Source organism: Mobula hypostoma, chromosome 5 (genome assembly GCF_963921235.1).
Source record: "Mobula hypostoma chromosome 5, sMobHyp1.1, whole genome shotgun sequence".
NCBI lineage: Eukaryota > Metazoa > Chordata > Chondrichthyes > Myliobatiformes > Myliobatidae > Mobula > Mobula hypostoma.
Genome location: NC_086101.1, coordinates 169,470,868 through 169,489,578, shown reverse-complemented (window position 1 = coordinate 169,489,578; position 18,711 = coordinate 169,470,868). Strand labels below are relative to the sequence as shown.

General features: G+C 42.5%; 1 protein-coding gene across 3 annotated transcripts in view; it reads left to right on the top strand.

The window, feature by feature from the left end:
• snx25 (sorting nexin 25) overlaps window positions 1-18,711 on the top strand; it is a 294,956-nt gene that overhangs the window by 257,229 nt on the left and 19,016 nt on the right. For all 3 annotated transcript variants that reach the window (XM_063049392.1, XM_063049391.1, XM_063049390.1), the window contains one exon: window positions 9,856-10,037. In XM_063049392.1, coding sequence (XP_062905462.1) covers window positions 9,856-10,037 — 182 coding nt within the window. The remainder of the gene's footprint in view (window positions 1-9,855; window positions 10,038-18,711) is intronic.

The window sequence follows — 18,711 nt, the reverse complement described above, 5'->3', positions numbered from 1 at the left end:
AACAAGCTTGTTTGCTTACTAGTACTGGGCCCCAGGGTCCTAAGCTGAAATGTTTGCAGTAGAAGTTTGGAATCATGCTCTGGGCAGGTCAAGTCTGAAGCTGGATATTGTGATATTGCAGATGCTCTCTGAAATAGTTTGATATAGAACAGGGAAGGGTACTGGCAGCATGGGCGACAAGTCCTTCTTCTGAAAGTCAAGGCAATCGTTCAATCTGAGGAATTTTTGGATGGGTCATAGCCAACTCTACTCATGCATGTACTCAAAGATTTGTGAGCATTGACTCCTCACAATGTGCATCTAATTACTTAGCCAAACAGGAGTGTCCTAGCGAATGGTTGCTCAGCTTTTGGAGCAACTTCACTTGGCAACCGCTAAGTACAGCAAATGGATTTTTATATGTCACAGTCACGCTGAAGCTCCTAGTAAATCAAGCAAAGTGGTCAAAAATTGCTGGAAATTAGACTGAACTTTCAAATGTGAAAAGATTAAGCACAGTTAACTAAACTGTCCATGAAAGGTAGCTGTCACACTTTAATCAACTCTGGCTGGGTTCGTTGTCACATTGTGTTATGAAGATTGCTTGGATTAATTGAAAATGAAGGTCATGTAATGTCAGTTGCCATTATTTAATTCTGTGCACTACATTTAATCATTTTCTTATTTATATTCAGAATTAACTGCTCTGGGGACTTGTAAACTACATATTCAGATCCATAACTTTTCAACTTTCAATTATTTTTATCAAAAAAACAAGCACTGTGAGCGAGAAAGCAGTGTGTATATGTTTATCTTCTATTCAAATTGGTTGCATCAGTTAGAGTGACAGACCAAGAATATCTTCAACACCATTATTAGCACAGACCTCAGGAGATGTTTGGAAGTAGAAATCTGGATGCAGGAATGGTTTCCACCGGGCTTTTTTTTTTCTTTGCTCTTGACTTCTGCCCTACAGATAGCAGAAAGGTTTTGGAGATGTACTTGCCATTTTCTAATTTTTCAGATATGGGCATTGTAAATAAAACATTATTTATTGCCTATATCTGAATATCTTTGAGAAGGTGGTGAAACACATTTCTGACCTGTTGTTGTCCTTGTTTGTGTTGTTGGGAGGGAGTGCAATGATTGAACAATGATTTAATACCAACTCAACATTTTGTAGCGGAGTCTGAGATAGTCTTCCCACGTGCTTGATGCCCTTGAAGCAATATCTTTATATTTAAAAATGATTTAATAAATTCATTAAATTATGTAATAAAGTAATTTAAATAATTATTTTATAAATTTAGTAATTCTAAATAAAGCTAACTATCTTTGTCCTCCTTGCTGGTATGGGTTTGGAAGGAACTTTCAGAGCAGCTTAGATGATTAACTACAAAGTGTATTGTAACATAGAAAACATAGAAAATAGGTGCAGGAGTAGGCCATTCGGCCCTTCGAGCCTGCACCTCATTGTAGATAGCATACAATGCAACATGATCCAATGATGGAGAGCAGGAATGTTTAGAGTGGTGGACTAGGTGCCAAGCAAGTGGGCTGCGTTGTCCTGGATGCTCTTGAGTTTTGTAAGTGCTGTCCAATGAAAATGGAGAGTGTTGCATCATTCCAACTGATGTCTTGCAGATGGTGGGGAGACTTTGGAGTGACAGCAGGCAAGTTGCTGGCAGGATACAGTCTCCAAACTACTTTTGTAGCTACAGTATTTATGTTACCAGTCCAGTTGAATTCCTGGTCATTTCTCAGGATACTCATAGTAGAGAATTTAGTAATCGTAATGTAATTAAGTCACAAAGGACATTGGTTCAACTCGTTCTTGCTGGAGGTGATCATGACTGAACATTTAGCAGAAGCTGAAATGTTGTTGAGACCTTTCTCTATGCAGGAGGTAAAGCTGATTCTTGTTCTATGATATGGACTCCTGACTTCAAAATCTAGCTCATTATGGCCTCGCACCTTATAGACTGCCCACACTGCACTTTCTCAGTAACTGTACCTCTTCATTCTGCAGTCTGTTATTGAACTTTCCTTGTACCAGCTCAGTGTACTGATGTGATGAAAGGATCCTTATGGATGGCACGCAAAGTTTCTCACAGTCCCTTAGTACATGTGACAATAATTAACTAATTTACCAATTTAAAATGATCCTGATGAAGGGTGTCGGCCCAAAATGTTGACTGTATTCACCTTCATAGATGGTGCCCGACTTGCTGAGTTCCTCCAGCATTTTGTGTGTATTGCTGTAGTCCTTATGTTGTTTCGTACTATAAACTTTGCTGTATTCGGTGCCCTCAGCCATTTCCTAATCACACTGGGAGCAGTTCACATTGTTGCAGACTGCCTTCTGTCTTGTAAACACACTTAGTGGCCACTTTATTAGGTAGACTTGTACATCTGCTTGTTAATGAGAATATCTGATCAGCCAATCATATGGCAGCAACTCGATGCATAAAAGCATGCTAATGTGGTCAAAGGGTTCAGTTGTTGTTCAGACCAAACGTCAGAATATGGAAGAAATGTGATCTCAGTGACTTTGACTATGGAATGATTGTTAGTGCCAGAAGGGATGGTTTGAGTATCTCTGAAAATGCCGATCTCGTGGATTTTTCAGGCACAACATTCTCTAGAGTTTACAAAGTATGGTGCAAAAAACAAAAAAGTAAAACAACATCCAGTGAGCAGATAATGGTGCATAAACCAAAAAACACCCAGTGAGCAGCAGTTCTGTCGATGAAAATGCCATGTTAATGAGAGAGGTCAGAGAAAAATGGTAGGACTGGTTCATACTGACAGGAACGTGACAGTAACTCAAATAACCACATGTTACTACAGTGATGTGCAGAAGAGCATCTCTGAATGTACAACATGTCAAACCTTGAGCTGGTACAGCTATAGCAGCAGAAGGCCACAGTGGGCCTCACTCCTGTGGCCACTTTATTAGGTGCAGATACGCCAATAAAGTAGCTACTGAGTATAGTCGTACATTGCAGCTTTAGCAGACTGGAATCATTTTGGGTTCACCTGCTGCCCTCCTGCAGTCATTACTGTATTAGGATTAATCCTTTGGTTTGATGATACGAGCACAGTGGAGAATAGAGGGGAACAGGTGGATATTGTACACTTGAATTTTCAGAAGGCTGTTGATAAGGTGCCACATAAACGAATAATCCATCAGATAAAGATGCATAGAGTTGGGGTAGTCTATCAGCACGAATAAGAGGATTTGTTAGCCAGTAGCCAATAGGGTTAATGGTTATGAAGAAAAGGCAGCTAGGTGGAGATGAGTCCATGGCCAGATCAGCCATGATCTTATTGAATGGCGGAGCAGGCTCGACGGGCCAGATGGCCAACTCCTGCTCCTATTTCTTATGTTCTTAATGTACTAGAAGGCAGAGAGTTGGAATAAATGCGTGTTTCTTTGGTTGGCAGTCTTTGGTGAGGTGAATGCCATAGGGGTTGGTGCTGGGTCCAAAACTGTTCACAGTATACATTAACGATTAGGAAGAGGGGACCGAGTGTAATGTATCTAGATTTGCTGATGACACTAAATTGACTGGAAAAGCAAATTGTGCAGAGGTTGCAGAGAGATATTGATAGCTTAAGTGAGTGGTCAAGGGTCTGGCAGATTGAGTACAATGTTAGTAGATCTGAGCTCATATACGTTAGAAGGAAGAATAGAAGATCAGATTATTATTTAAATAGTGAAAGATTGCAGCATGTTGTTGTTCAGAAGGACTTGGGAGGGCTTGTGCATGAATCGCAAAAGGGTACTTTGCAATTGCAATAGGGTATCAAGAAAACAAATAGAACATTGATCTTCATTGCTTGGGTTATCGAACTTAAGAGCAGGGAGGTTATGCTGCAACTGTACAGGCTACTGGTGAGGCCATATCTGGAGTACTATGTGCAGTTCTGGTCTCCTGATTTGAGGAAAGATGTTCTAGTTTTGGAAATAGTATGGAGGAGATTCACAAGGTGGATCCAAGGATGAGGGGGTTAGTCTATGAAGAAGGATTGAGTTGCTGGGACTCTGCTAACTGGAATTCAGAATAGTGAGAGAGGATCTTTGAGAAATGTATAAAATTATGAAAGGAATAGATGAGATAGAGGCAGGAGTATTGTTTCCACTAGGTACATAGCCCCAAGATTCAGGGGAATAGATTTGGGATGCAGATAAGGTGGAATTGCTTTTCCCAGAGTGTAGTGAATCTCTGGAATTCTCGTTTCAGGGGAGCAGTAGAGGCTACCTCATAAATTTATACATTATTTAAGACACAGATAGATTTTTGCATAGCAGAAGAAATAAGGGTTATGGAGAAAAGGCAGGTAAGTGGAACTGAGTCCATGGCTAGATCAGCCATGATCATATTGAATTGTGGCGAAGGCTTGACAGGCCAGGTGACCAGTCCCTGTTCCTATTCCTATTTTTTATGTTCACATTAATGGTGAATGTTATATTGGGCCAGGTGACACAGGTTGTGGTGTACCACTTCTGCTGCTGCTTCCTGTATCTGGCTCTGTGTCAGTTTCAAGACAGCACCTATTTAGACCATAAGACAAAGGAGCAGAAGTTGGCCATTCGGCCTATCGAATCTGCTCCGCCATTTCATCATGAGCTGATCCATTCTCCCATATAGTCCTACTCCCCCGCCTTCTCACCATAACCTTTGATGCCCTGGCTACTCAGATACCTATCAGTCTCTACCTTAAATACACCCAGTGACTTGGCCTCCACTGCCGCCCGTGGCAACAAATTCCATAGATTCACCACCCTCTGACTAAAAAAATTTCTTCGCATCTCTGTTCTGAAATGGGCGCCCTTCAATCCTTAAGTCATGCCCTCTCGTACTAGACTCCCCCATCATGGGAAACAACTTTGCCATATCCACTCTGTCCATGCCTTTCAACATTCGAAATGTTTCTGTGAGGTCTCCCCTCATTCTTCTAAACTCTACGAAATACAGTCCAAGAGCAGACAAACGTTCCTCATATGTTAACCCTCTCATTCCCAGAATCATTCTAGTGAATCTTCTCTGTACCCTCTCCAATGTCAGCACATCCTTTCTTAAATAAGGAGACCAAAACTGCCCACAGTACTCCAAGTGAGGTCTCACCAGCGCCTTATAGAGCCTCAACATCACATCCCTGCTCCTATACTCTATTCCTCCAGAAATGAATGCCAACATTGCATTCACCTTCTTCACGACTGACTCAACCTGGAGGTTAACCTTAAGGGTATCCTGCACAAGGACTCCCAGGTCCCGTTGCATCTCAGAACTTTGAATTCTCTCCCCATTTAAATAATAGTCTGCCGGTTTATTTCTTCTGCCAAAGTGCATAACCATACACTTTCCAACATTGTATTTCATTTGCCACTTCTTTGCTCATTCTCCCAATCTATCCAAGTCTCTCTGTAGACTCTCTGTTTCCTCAGCACTATCGGCCCCTCCACCTACCTTCGTATCATCAGCAAACTTAGCTACAAAGCCATCTATTCCATAATCCAAATCGTTGATGTACAACAAAAAGAAGCGGCCCCAACACGAACCCCTGTGAAACACCACTGGTAACTGGCAGCCAACCAGAATAGGATCCCTTTATTCCCACTCTCTGTTTCCTGCCAATCAGCCAACGCTCTATCCACGTATGTAACTTTCCTATAATTCCACGGGCTCTTATCTTGTTAAGCAGCCTCATGTGTGGCACCTTGTCAAAGGCCTTCTGAAAATCCAAATATACAACATCCACTGCATCTCCCTTGTCTAGCCTACTGGTAATTTCCTCAAAAAATTGCAATAGGTTTGTCAGGCAGGATTTTCCTTTAAGGAAACCATGCTGAGTTCTGCCTATCTTGTCATATGCCTCCAGGTACCCTGTAACCTCATCTTTGACAATCGACTCCAACAACTTCCCAACCACCGATGTCAAGCTAACGGGTCTATAATTTGATTTTGCTTCCTTGCCCCCTTCTTAATTAGTGGAGTGACATTTACAATCTTCCAGTCCTCCGGAACCATGCCAGAATCTGTTGACTTCTGAAAAATCATTGCTAATGCCTCTGTAATCTCCACAGCTGCTTCCTTCAGAACACAAGGGTGCATTCCATCTGGTCCGGGAGATTTATCTATCCTTAGTCATAGTCATAGTCATACTTTATTGATCCCGGGGGAAATTGGTTTTTGTTACAGTTGCACCATAAATAATAAATAGTAATAGAACCATAAATAGTTAAATAGTAATATGTAAATTATGCCAGTAAATTATGAAATAAGTCCAGGACCAGCCTATTGGCTCAGGGGTCTGACCCTCCAAGGGAGGAGTTGTAAAGTTTGATGGCCACAGGCAGGAATGACTTCCTATGACGCTATGTGCTGCATCTCAGAGGAATGAGTCTCTGGCTGAATGTACTCCTGTGCCCACCCAGTACATTATGTAGTGGATGGGAGACATTGACCAAGATGGCATGCAACTTAGACAGCATCCTCTTTTCAGACACCACCGTGAGAGAGTCCAGTTCCATGCCCACAACATCACTGGCCTTACGAATGAGTTTGTTGATTCTGTTGGTGTCTGCTACCCTCAGCCTGCTGCCCCAGCACACAACAGCAAACATGATAGCACTGGCCACCACAGACTCGTAGAACATCCTCAGCATCGTCCGGCAGATGTTAAAGGACCTCAGTCTCCTCAGGAAATAGAGACGGCTCTGACCCTTCTTGTAGACAGCCTCAGTGTTCTTAGACCAGTCCAGTTTATTGTCAATTCATATCCCCAGGTATTTGTAATCCTCTGCCATGTCCACACTGACTCCCTGGATGGAAACAGGGGTCACCGGTACCTTAGCTCTCCTCAGGTCTACCACCAGCTCCTTAGCCTTTTTCACATTAAGCTGCAGATAATTCTGCTCACACCATGTGACAAAGTTTCCTACCGTAGCCCTGTACTCAGCCTCATCTCCCTTGCTGATGCATCCAACTATGGCAGAGTCATCCGAAAACTTCTGAAGATGACAAGACTCTGTGCAGTAGTTGAAGTCCGAGGTGTAAATGGTGAAGAGAAAGGGAGACAAGACAGTCCCCTGTGGAGCCCCAGTGCTGCTGATCACTCTGTCGGACACACAGTGTTTCAAGCACACGTACTGTGGTCTGCCAGTCAGGTAATCAAGAATCCATGATACCAGGGAAGCATCCACCTGCATCGCTGTCAGCTTCTCCCCCAGCAGAGCAGGGCGGATGGTGTTGAACGCACTGGAGAAGTCAAAAAACATGACCCTCACAGTGCTCGCTGGCTTGTCCAGGTGGACGTAGACACGGTTCAGCAGGTAGACGATGGCATCCTCAACTCCTAGTCAGGGCTGGTAGGCGAACTGGAGGGGATCTAAGTGTGGCTTGATCATAGGCCGCAGCAGCTCCAGAACAAGTCTGTCCAGGGTCTTCATGATGTGGGAGGTCAATGCCACCAGTCTGTAGTCATTGAGGCCGCTGGGGCGCGGCGTCTTCAGCACAGGGACAAGGCAGGGCGTCTTCCACAGTACAGGAACCCTCTGGAGCCTCAGGCTAATGTTGAATACATGGCAAAGTACTCCACATAGCTGAGGGGCACAGGCTTTGAGCACCCTGGTACTGACACCATCTGGTCCTGCAGCCCTGCTTGGGTTGAGACGTTTCAGCTGTCTTCTCACCTGTTCAGCTGTGAAGCCCACCGTGGTGGTTTTGTGTGGGGGAGGGGTATAGTCATGAGAGAAGGGTGGGGGACTGTGAGGAGGGGTAGGAGGGGAGAGTGGAATATGTGTTGATTGGGGGCTGACAACAGATGACTCATGTGGGGGATGGGCAGGGGTCACAATGTCAAATCTGTTAAAGAACAGGTTAAGTTCGTTGTCCCCGTCCACACTGCCTTCAGCTCCTCTGTTGCTAGTTTGCCAAAATCCAGTGATGGTCCTCATCCCCCTCCAGACCTCTCTCATGTTGTTCTGCTGGAGTTTCCACTCAAGCTTCCTCCTGTACCTGTCTTTAGCCTCCCTGATCCTGGCTTTCAGGTCCCTCTGTATTGTCCTCAGCTGCTCCTTATTTCCATCTCTAAACGCCCTCTTTTTAGCGTTCAGGATGTCCTTATTGTCCTTCGTCACCCATGGCTTAGACTATTCAGCTTCCTGAGTACTTTCTGTGTCGTAATTGTGACTGCGCACACTTCTCTTCCCTGCCACCCTTGAGTGTCCGGTATACTGCTGATGTCTTCGTCGGTGAAGACTGATGCAAAATACCTTTTCAGTTCCTCCGCCATCTCCTTATCCCCCATTACAATTTCTCCAGCATCATTTTCTATTGATCCTATATCTACTCTCACCTGTCTTTTACTCTTTATATACTTGAAAAAGCTTTTAGTATCCTCTTTCATATTATTTGCTAGCTTCCTTGCATAGTTCATCTTTTCCCTCTTAATGACCTTCTTAGTTTCCTTTTGTAAGCTTTTAAAAACTTCCCAATCCTCTGTCTTCCCACTAATTTTTTGCTTCCTTGTATGCCCTCTCCTTTGCTTTAACTTTGGCTTTGACTTCTCTTGTCAGCCACGGTTGCAGCCTTTTTCCATTCGAAAATTTCTTCTTTTTTTGGAATATATCTGTCTTGCACCTTCCTCACTTCTCACATAAACTCCAGCCACTGCTACTCTGCCATCCTTCCCACTAGTGTCCCTTTCCAGTCAACTCTGGCCAGTTCCTCTCTCATGCCACTGTAATTTCCTTTACTCCACTGAAATAACGACACATCGGATTTCGGCTTTTCTTTCTCAAATTTCACAGTGAACTCAATCATGTTATGATCACTGTCTCCTAAGGGTTCCTTCACCTCAATCTCTCTAATCACCTCCGGTTCATTACACAGTACCCAATCCAGTACAGCCGATCCTCTAGTGGGCTCAACAACAAGCTGTTCTAAAAACCCATCTCGCAGACATTCTACAAATTCTCTCTCTTGATATCCAGTGCCGACCTGATTTTCCCAATCCACTCGCATGTTAAAATCCCCCACAATTATCATAACACTGCCCTTCTGACAAGCCTTTTCTATTTCCTGTTGTAATTTGTAGTCCACATCACTGCAGCTGTTAGGAGGCCTGTATATAACTGCCATCAGGGTCCTTTTATCCCTGCAATTTCTAAGCTCAACCCATAAAGATTCTGCACCTGCTGATCCTATGTCACCTCTTTCTAATGATTTAATGTAATTTCTTACCAATAAAGCCATGCCACCCCCTCTGCCTACCTGTGTATCCTTCCAATACACCGTGTATCCTTGGACGTTCAGCTCCCAGAAAATACAAGAACGCTGTGTGTTCAACTCCCAGAAAAAAAAATCTTTTTCTTCTAGGCATTAAATCCACATGAAGACCTGATTAACCAGCATACTGCTGATACCAGCTCTCTTAGGGAATCCCAATCTCATGGGCACATGGGATAGTGGGGTAAAGGGAGACTCATAAAATCAGTGTACAACTTATTTGCATATTGGAAGATAATATGGACTTGGATCTGCTATATTTGTTTCCTGTTAGATGGGAAGCAGACATTTTCAAATTGTGCATTTAATTAAGTACTCCAATGGAGCATAATCAGTCCTAATGGAGGGGTTTGGCTTGAAATGTTGACTGTTTATTTTCCTTCACAAATGCTGCCTGACCTACTGAGTTCCACCAACATTTTGTTTGCGTTACTCTAATGGAACGATAACATTCAATCTCTCAGAGAAATCAACTGTATTCTTAAAATTAACTTTTTTTCCCCTTCATAAAATAAAAATCTAGACTGTAAACCCATTCATTGTTTGACAGTAATAAATTAATGGGAAACATTTATTTCAGGCAGATCCGTGACACCATCAACTGGATGGTCAGTGAACAGATGCTGGTTTGCTACATCAATGTCTTTCGAGATGCATTCTGGCCAAATGGGAAATTAGCATCCCCTACAGCTGCCAGAACTGAGCAACAACAGTTGGAGACAAAACACAAGGCCCAGCAGAAACTGCTTGATAACATTCCAGGTATGCCATGGAGTGCCTTAAATTGAGTTGTGCAAGCCACTGATTTTAGCCGGTTCTGCAAAATGATTAGTAGTAATAATCAATTTATTAACAAATGTTCACAGTGTAATATTTTTCCAAATAACTGAAGATGAGCAATGTGATGGCAATAAGTCGGTCAGTATTATGTCACTGTTTGTGAGCTGCTAAAATAGAGAATGGTTGCCAATTTTTAATTCAATCATGGATGGTTTTCTTTCAACAAGGATGCCTTTTGTGTATTCTCAGAATCTTTCTTCAATAAATCTTTGATCAAGAAGGATTCTATCCATGAAAATTTGCCAATGTTTAGGTTAGTATGTGCTAGTTACAATGTGAAAAAGCAGAATGGAACAAGTGAGTGTGGCGTCCAGTCAGATTTCTGGAAGTACCTATGACCGTTTTAACTCACTTTGCTTACAGATGGACCTTTTTGGGTGGATTTGTACAGATATTATTCTTAGATTGGCAGGGACATGATGGGCTGAGGTCTGTTTCTGTGCTTCTAATTGCAATAGTTTTATCAGCTGTCATTCTTAAAATATTACACCATCTGCAGTTTTCTAATGATATATCCCTTTCTGAAACAGGAAATGATTTTGTTTTAAAGAAACAGCTTGTAATTTAGTTGATGAAATGAGTGTTCTAATTGTGTTCCCCACTCCTGTACCCTTTAGCATAGGGTTTCGGAAAATTGTCCTACTAGCCAAGCAGAAATGTGTCGATGTGCAAACCTTAAAGCCTGGTTTCTATTCTGATTCCTGTCAATCACCTGTCAACCCTGCAACACTCTATTGCACACTCCAAGTGATTGAAATTCAGGTAGTGCTTCCATTGAACCAGATGTGCAGGTGCATTCTATGGTTTTGGCCTTTGTACTAAGCTCTGTGTGCCAGAAACACAGATGACACAGCCCGAGTGTCTACAGCGATGAATTGTAAGCACTCCTCTGCATAATCAAGCTTTGTGTTTGTAGATAAAGTGCATTTGTTACTGGTCATTCAGGTGCAACACCGAAGCACGCCTTCTCCTCTTGGGCTTAAATATTTCTGTTGCACTTGCCATAGATTAATATTGTGATTGGAGATCAGCTCATCCACTATTTGCACGTAGTTAGCTGTGTTGGCCAGGCTATGTCATGCACATTGAAACTGCAGATGCTGGGATCTGTTCTTAAAATACACAAAAAGCAGGTCTCAAACTTGAGTTAATGTGCACAAGTGCCCTTGTGTACAGCTGTAATGAAAAATTTACTTGCTGCTGCATCACATAAACAGCATTTACAAGAAAAAACATAAAATAAGATAAATTAACACAATATTTACAAGAGAGAACACAATTAGAAGAAAACTAAGTCCATTTTAGTGCAAAGTGATTAGAATTGTGTCTGTTGGTCCAAGAACCAAGTGGTTTCCAGGAAGTAGTTGTTCTTGAACAGGTGCTGTGGGACTTAAGGTCTCTATAGCTCTTGCTTGATGTGAGAAGGTGGCATGCAAAAGAAGCAAACCATCTTGCAAACCACCCACTCACAATCCCCATCTTTCCTACCTGTGGAAGACCCCATGGTTCCCAAATTATCCTCATCAGCCATTATAGAACCCCAAGATCAGAGTGGATGCAAGTCATCCTTGACCCCAAATAATATGGCTAACAAAAAGAATAAAAACATTCATTTTTTCTAAATAATATAAAAGATATTGACTTGAGACTTAGATTAAGTGATTCAGGAAGATTGAACACTGTAGTGTGTCAGAAAATTATGATTTGACCTCTGGGCATTTCATACAGTGCACATCTTTTCCACGCCAACTGTTCATATAAAATGAATCTGCTTGCCTATAATTTGGCATAAATTGAATGCATATTTCTCAGTTTTTCTGGAAGGCCATTTCATCATTGGTTGACAAAAGACAGATAACCCCACTGTAGAAAATATTGATCTTCTGTAAATGAATGTGTATTGAACAGATGACTGAATCTGGTTCTCATTAAATTTTGGCTGGGCAGTAACATTTCCAAAGATGTGTCCTATAATGCTATTGGTTGTTCTTGGACTGTATGGTAAGGTTCCTGAAGCAGCAGAATCTAATCAGTTGCAAGTACAAAACTTTCCCAATTTACTCAATCTTTCTTACTGACCTGCCTTGAGACCAACACAGTACGTGAGGATAAAACTATAAATATTGGGATACATCTTAGTAAATAGTTCAAGTTCAAGTTTATTGTCATCTGACAGTACAGATACACAATCAAATGAAGCAATGTTCCTCGGAGAGAGTGAGCAGCTTCAAGTTCCTGGGTGTCAAGATCTCTGAGGATCTAACGTGGTCGCAACATATTGATGTAGTCATAAAGAAGGCAAGACAGCAGCTATACTTCATTAGGAGTTTGAAGCGATTTAGCATGTCAACAAATACACTCAAAAACTTCTATAGTTGTACCGTGGAGAGCATTCTGACAGGCTGCATCACTGTCTGGTACGGAGGGGCTACTGCACATGACCGAAAGAAGCTGTAGAGGGTTGTAAATCTAGTCAGCTCCATCTTGGGCACTAGCCTACAAAGTACCCAGGACATCTTTAGGAAGCGGTGTCTCAGAAAAGCAGCATCCATTATTAAGCACCTCCAGCACCCAGGGCATGTCCTTTTCTCATTGTTATCATCAGGTGGGAGGTACAGAAGCCTGAAGGCACACACTCAGCGATTCAGGAACAGCTTCTTCCCCTCTGCCATCCGATTCCTAAATGGATATTGAAGCTTTGGACACTACCTCACTTTTTTTTAATATACAGCATTTCTGTTTTTGCACATCTTTTAATAATTTATTTAATATACGTAATTGATTTACTTGTTTATTTATTATTATTATTTTTTCTCTCTCTCTGTTAGATTATGTATTGCATTGAACTGCTGCTGTTAAGTTAACAAATTTCACATCACATGCTGGTGATAATAAACCTGATTCTGGACCACAGTGCATCCACAATATATCTATCACATACAACACATAAAAAACAATAATACCACAAATAAGTTAATACAATATAATTCAAAATGGTTCTGAAGTGCACAGCACAGATAAACAGTAAATAGCTCACTCTCCTGGTGATTAGGCCTTAGCGGTGCAGGGTATTCACTAGCCTGGGGGAAGAAGTTGTTACCCAGTCTGGCAGGCCTAGTCCTGATGCTTGTGTACCTCCTTCCAGACGGTTGTGGGTCAAAGAGATTGTGGGATGGGTGGAAGGCATTCTCAAAAATGCTTCAGGCCTTTCATCTACAATGCTCCCAGTAAATGTCTCAAATAGGAGGGAGGGAGACCCCGGTGATCATCTTGGCAGTTTTTACTATCCAATGTAGGGTCTTTTGGTCTGGTGCCTTGGACCTTCTGTACCACACAATGATGCAGCTAGACAGAACACTCTATGGTTTTCCTGTAGACAGTCATTAGAATGGGGCAGGGAGCTATGCACCCCTCAATCTGCTCAGAAAGTGTAGGCACTGCTGTGTCTCCTTTACTGTTGTGGACGTGTTGTGGGTCCAGGTTAGATTGTCCTTTATGTACACATCAAGGAACTTGGAGCTCATCACTCTATCTATAGCAGAACCATTGATGCGCAATGGAGAGTGGTCAACCTGCACCTTCCTGAAGTCCACAGTCATCTCTGTCTTGTCCACGGTGATGCTTAGTTTGTTGTTCTCACAATATTTGACAAACCTCTCTTCCTCAATTCATCATTGTTGCTGATGAGGCCAACCACTGTTGTATCATCGGCGAACTTGATGTGCTTTGCGCTGGATCTGGCAGTTCAGTCATGAGTCAGCAACGTGAACAGAAGCGAGCTGAGCACAAAGCCCTCGGGGGCACCAGTGCTCGGCATGATGGAGCTTGAGATATTGCTGCCAACACGGACTGACTAGGGTCTCAGTGTCTAGAAGTCCAAGATTCAATTACAGTGAGGGGTCTTGAGTCCCAACAAGGACAGTTTACCCACCAGCCTCTGAGGGATGGTTGTGTTAAACACCAAACTGACGTAAATGAACAATATCCTAGGTGGAACAGGACAGAGTTGGAGGGACATGGCTATGGCATCATCAGTTCACCAGTTTGAGCGGTAGTTGAACTGGAAAGTGTCTGATGTAGTTGGAAGGTGGGGTTTTGTCTGATCTATTACCAGCTACTCAAAGCAACTCATGATTGTTGAGATCAGTGCCACTGGGCGCTAATCAATTAGGCCAGATACTGTCACTTTCTTGGGCACTGGAATGAAGGTGGCTGCCTTGAAGCCTGTTGGGTCTGTGCACTGTTGCAATAGATGTTTAAGAAGTCCGTTAAGACCTCGATTAGCTGGGCCTCACAATCCCTTGGCACCTGACCTGGTACATTGTCCAGCCTTGCAGCTTTGTGTGGATTTACCCTGACTAGGATCTTCTTCACCTCAGCTGCAGCCAGACAGGATGCCTGTTCCTCAGGGAGAGGGGGCTTTACTTGATGTCATATCATTCATTGTGTCATATGGTGTATAGGAAGCTTTCAGCCCCTCAGGAAGGGAAGTGTCACTGTGGTTGATGTTCAGAGTGGACTGTATACCTTGCCAACTGTGCCGAGTGTCCCCGGTGTCTCAATTTTTTTGTGAGTACTCTCACTTTGCCTTTCTGATGGCACGGGAAAGCAAGGCTCTTGTTGACCTTAGACTTGTGTTATCCCGTTATCAGGAGGCCATGTCGCAATGCCTAAGCAGTGCCTGAGTCTCTGCAGCCTGGTTTGTCCTGGTAGTGTGGTGATCAATCATGGTAACATCTTCAATGCATTTTCCTATGTAGCCAGTCACCAATCTCGCATATTCATCAATGTTGACTTGATGATCTTAGGTAGCCACCTCCATGAATGTACTCCACTCCGTGCATTTGAAATTGTCTGCAACGCTGTTGTGGCACCTTCTGGCCAAGTCCTGATCTCCCTGTAAACTGGTTTGACTTGTTTAACCGGTGGTTTGTTTGCAGGAGTTAGCAAAATGGATGTATGGTCTGATTGTTGGAGGTGAGAGTGGGACAGCCTTGTAAATTCCACAAATGTCAGTATAGACCAGGTCTAAACTATTCTGTCCTCTGGTTGTGAAATTGACATGCTGATAGAAATTTGGCTGGATTGTTTTTAAATTGGCATGATTGATGTCACCAGCAACAGTAAAGAAACCATTGGGGTGAGTAGCTTGGGGCTGCAGAGCTCCTGCAGCACTTCCCCAGCACTAGTGCAGGGGGAATGGAAACAGTATCAATCACAATGATAGGTACGGGGGCCTGCACTTCACCATTTAAAACTATCTACAACGAGCGGTGGGCCGTAACCACCAAGGTGTTCACACACCAGTTCTTATTGACGTAGAGACACTGACCACCTCCATGGGTCTTACTGGAGGTTACAGCATACCTGTACAGCCAAAGGGTGATTAGGCCTTATAAATAGTGCACAAGGACTGTAGTGAACAGGTATAACGATGCTTTAGATTGGCCCCATTTCATTTTGCTTACAAAGTGAGATCTGCCTTGATTTTGTCCAGAGTGGTGTTCATCTCAAAAGTGCATTGTATTTACAAGTGGTAAGAAAGGCAAATGCATTGTTAGCATTCATTTCGAGAGGACCAGAATGTAAGAGCAAGGATGTGATGCTGTGGCTTTATAAGGGATTGGTTAGTCTACGCTTGGATTATTGTAAGCAGTTTTGGTACCCTTCTTTCGGAGAAGATGGGCTGGCATTGGAGAGGGCCAGAGCAGGTTCATAAGAATGACTCTGGGAATGAAAGGGTTAATGTATGAGCAAAGTGTGATGGGTGTGGGCCTGTACTCACTGGAGTTTAGAAGAATGCAAGAGGATCTTATTGAAATTTGTCGAATATTGAAAGGCCTAGTCTTAAGTGGATGTGGAGAGGATGTTTCCTGTAGTGCGTGAGTCTAGAACCAGAGGGCACAGCCTCAGAATAGAGGAAAATCCATTTAAAACAGAGATGAAGAACTTTTTTTAGTCAGAGGGTGTCGAATCTGTGGAATTCATTGCCACAGACAACTGTGGAGCCCAAGTCACTGAGTATATTTAAAGCTGAGGTTGATGGGTTCTTGGTTAGTCAGGGCATCTAAGGTTACTGTTAGAAGGCGGAAGGATGAAGTTGAGAGGGATAATAAATCGGGCATGATGGAACTTGATGGACTGAGTGGCCTAATTCTGCTCCTATGTCTTATGGTCTAGTTGTACTTATTATTCAATAGCGTTCACAGAGAGATTCCCTAATCATTTCCACTTAACGCATTTATTTTTTCCTGCTGTGTTTTTGGCAGGACTTTCTATGTACTATTAATTTTCTGCATGAAAATAATCATTTAAGTACTCCCTTTGTTCATTAATGAAAGGGCTTGGTTTGTTTTGATCCATATCCAGTCAGATTTCTTTTAATGGGAATAGATTGTAAAGCTTCAGTGATAGTGTTTTCGTTATTTTAAAATATTTGTGTTATTTTGATCAGCCCAGGGTGGGTAAGAAATAGGGATGAGACTGGTCTCCTTTATGAGTGCTTCCCTATTTAGCTAGATGTTAGTTGATCTCCTGCCTTATTATCCCCATTATTTGTGCCTTTCTCTAATATGCTCAGTGAGTGAACGCCCATTACCTCAGTTGGAAAAAGTTTACAAATATTCACAATACCTCTTGAGTGAAGGATAAGTCATGTTGGCCAATGCACTATTTTGAGAAGGAACACTTCATGCCTCTCCTCATCCAACTGCGAGTGAGTACAGGTTTAGTCTGTGCAATCTCTCCTGATAGGACTATTCACTACCGCTTGCTCCCAAGTTAAGTATGTCTTCCTCAAGTCAGCAGTTCAAATTTGTTCATAGTACTGTACAAAATATTCCAATTATGTCCTCATCTGGACTGTGTATCATTGTTGACTGACTTCTTTGCTTTTTGTTACTTTGTTCTCTTCTTAATAAAAACTATGCTTCTCTAATTGCTTGCTGTGCCTGCAAGCAGATAAATCCAGATTTTCCATATAATACTCAATCTAACAGCTTCTTCCCCACTGATTTAATTTGCCTGTCTTTTGCATCCAGTTTTCTAACATTACCAGATCTGAATACATTGTACACCATCTCCTCATCTAATCAATTCAGATGCTGAACTTCAAAGTAGTCTGCTGATCTAGATATTGCACATTATTACCATCATTTGTTTTCTGTTCACTAATCAATTTTTAGTCAATCCTTTGAGCCTGAATCTTTTGAAATCATCTTTTTTATTTGGCATCTTAGAACATAATTTTGAAGATCCAAACAGTCTGTATACACTGTTTACCTCCTATTTGCAATGTTATCTACTGCACAAAATACACAACTATTTATCACCTTTTCCATGAGACCATAAGACGTAGGAGCAGAATTAGGCCATTCAGCCCATTGAGTCTGCTCCACCATTTCATCATGACTGATCCTGGATCCCACTCAATCCCATACACCTACCTTCTCGCCATATCCTTTGATGCCCTAATAGATCAGGAAACGATCAACTTCCGCCTTAAATATACCCACGCAATCTGTGGCAGAGCATTTCACAGACTTGCTACTCTCTGGCTAAAAAAAATTCCTCCTTGACTCTGTTCTAAAGGGTCACCTCTCAGTTTTGAGGCTGTGCCCTCTAGTTCTGGATACCCTCACAACAGGAAACATCCTCTCCACATCCACCCTATCTAGCCCTTTCAACATTTGGTAGGTTTCATTAGAACCCCCCCCCCACCCCCGCATTCTTCTAAATTTCAGTGAGTGCAGGCCCAAAGCTGCCAACGTTCCTTATATGTTAACCCTTTTATTCTTGGAATCATCCTCATGAACCTTCTCTGGACTCTCTCCAATGACAACACATCCTTTCTGAATTATGGGGTCCAAAAGGTTGACAATACTCCATGGGACCCGACTAGTGTCTTATGAATGCTCAGCGTTATCTCTTTGCTTGTATATACTCTTCCTCTTGAAATAAATGCCAACATTGCATTTGCCTTGCATGAGGACTTTCAATTCCTCTGCCCCTTTGCCACTTTTTTTTGCCCATTCTTCCGGTTTGTCTAAGTTCTGCTGCAATCGCATTGCTTCCTCAGCAGTACCTACCCCTCCACCTATCATCGTATCAACTTTGCCACAAAGCCTTCAATTCCATTATATAAATCTCTGACAAATAATGTGAAAAGCAGCGGTCCCAATACTGACCCCTGAAGAACACCACTAGTCACTGGCAGCCAACCAGAAAAAGCCCCTTTTATTTGCACTCACTGCCTCCTGCCTCTCAGCCATTCCACTGTCCATGTCAGTATTTTTCCTGTAACACCATAGGATTTTGTCTTGTTAAGCAGCCTCATGTGTGACACCTTATCAAACGCCTTCTGAAAATCTAAGAAAATGACAACCACTGCCTCTCCTTTGTCCACCCTGCTTGTTACTTCCTTGAAGAACTCTAACAGATTTGTCAGACAAGATTTCCCTTGGCAGAAACCATGTTGATTTTGACTTATTTTTATCATTAGTGTCCATATGCCCCAAAACTTCATCCTTAATAATAGACTCCAGCACTTTCCCAACCACTGAGGTTAGACTAACTGGTGTATAATTTCTTTTCTTTT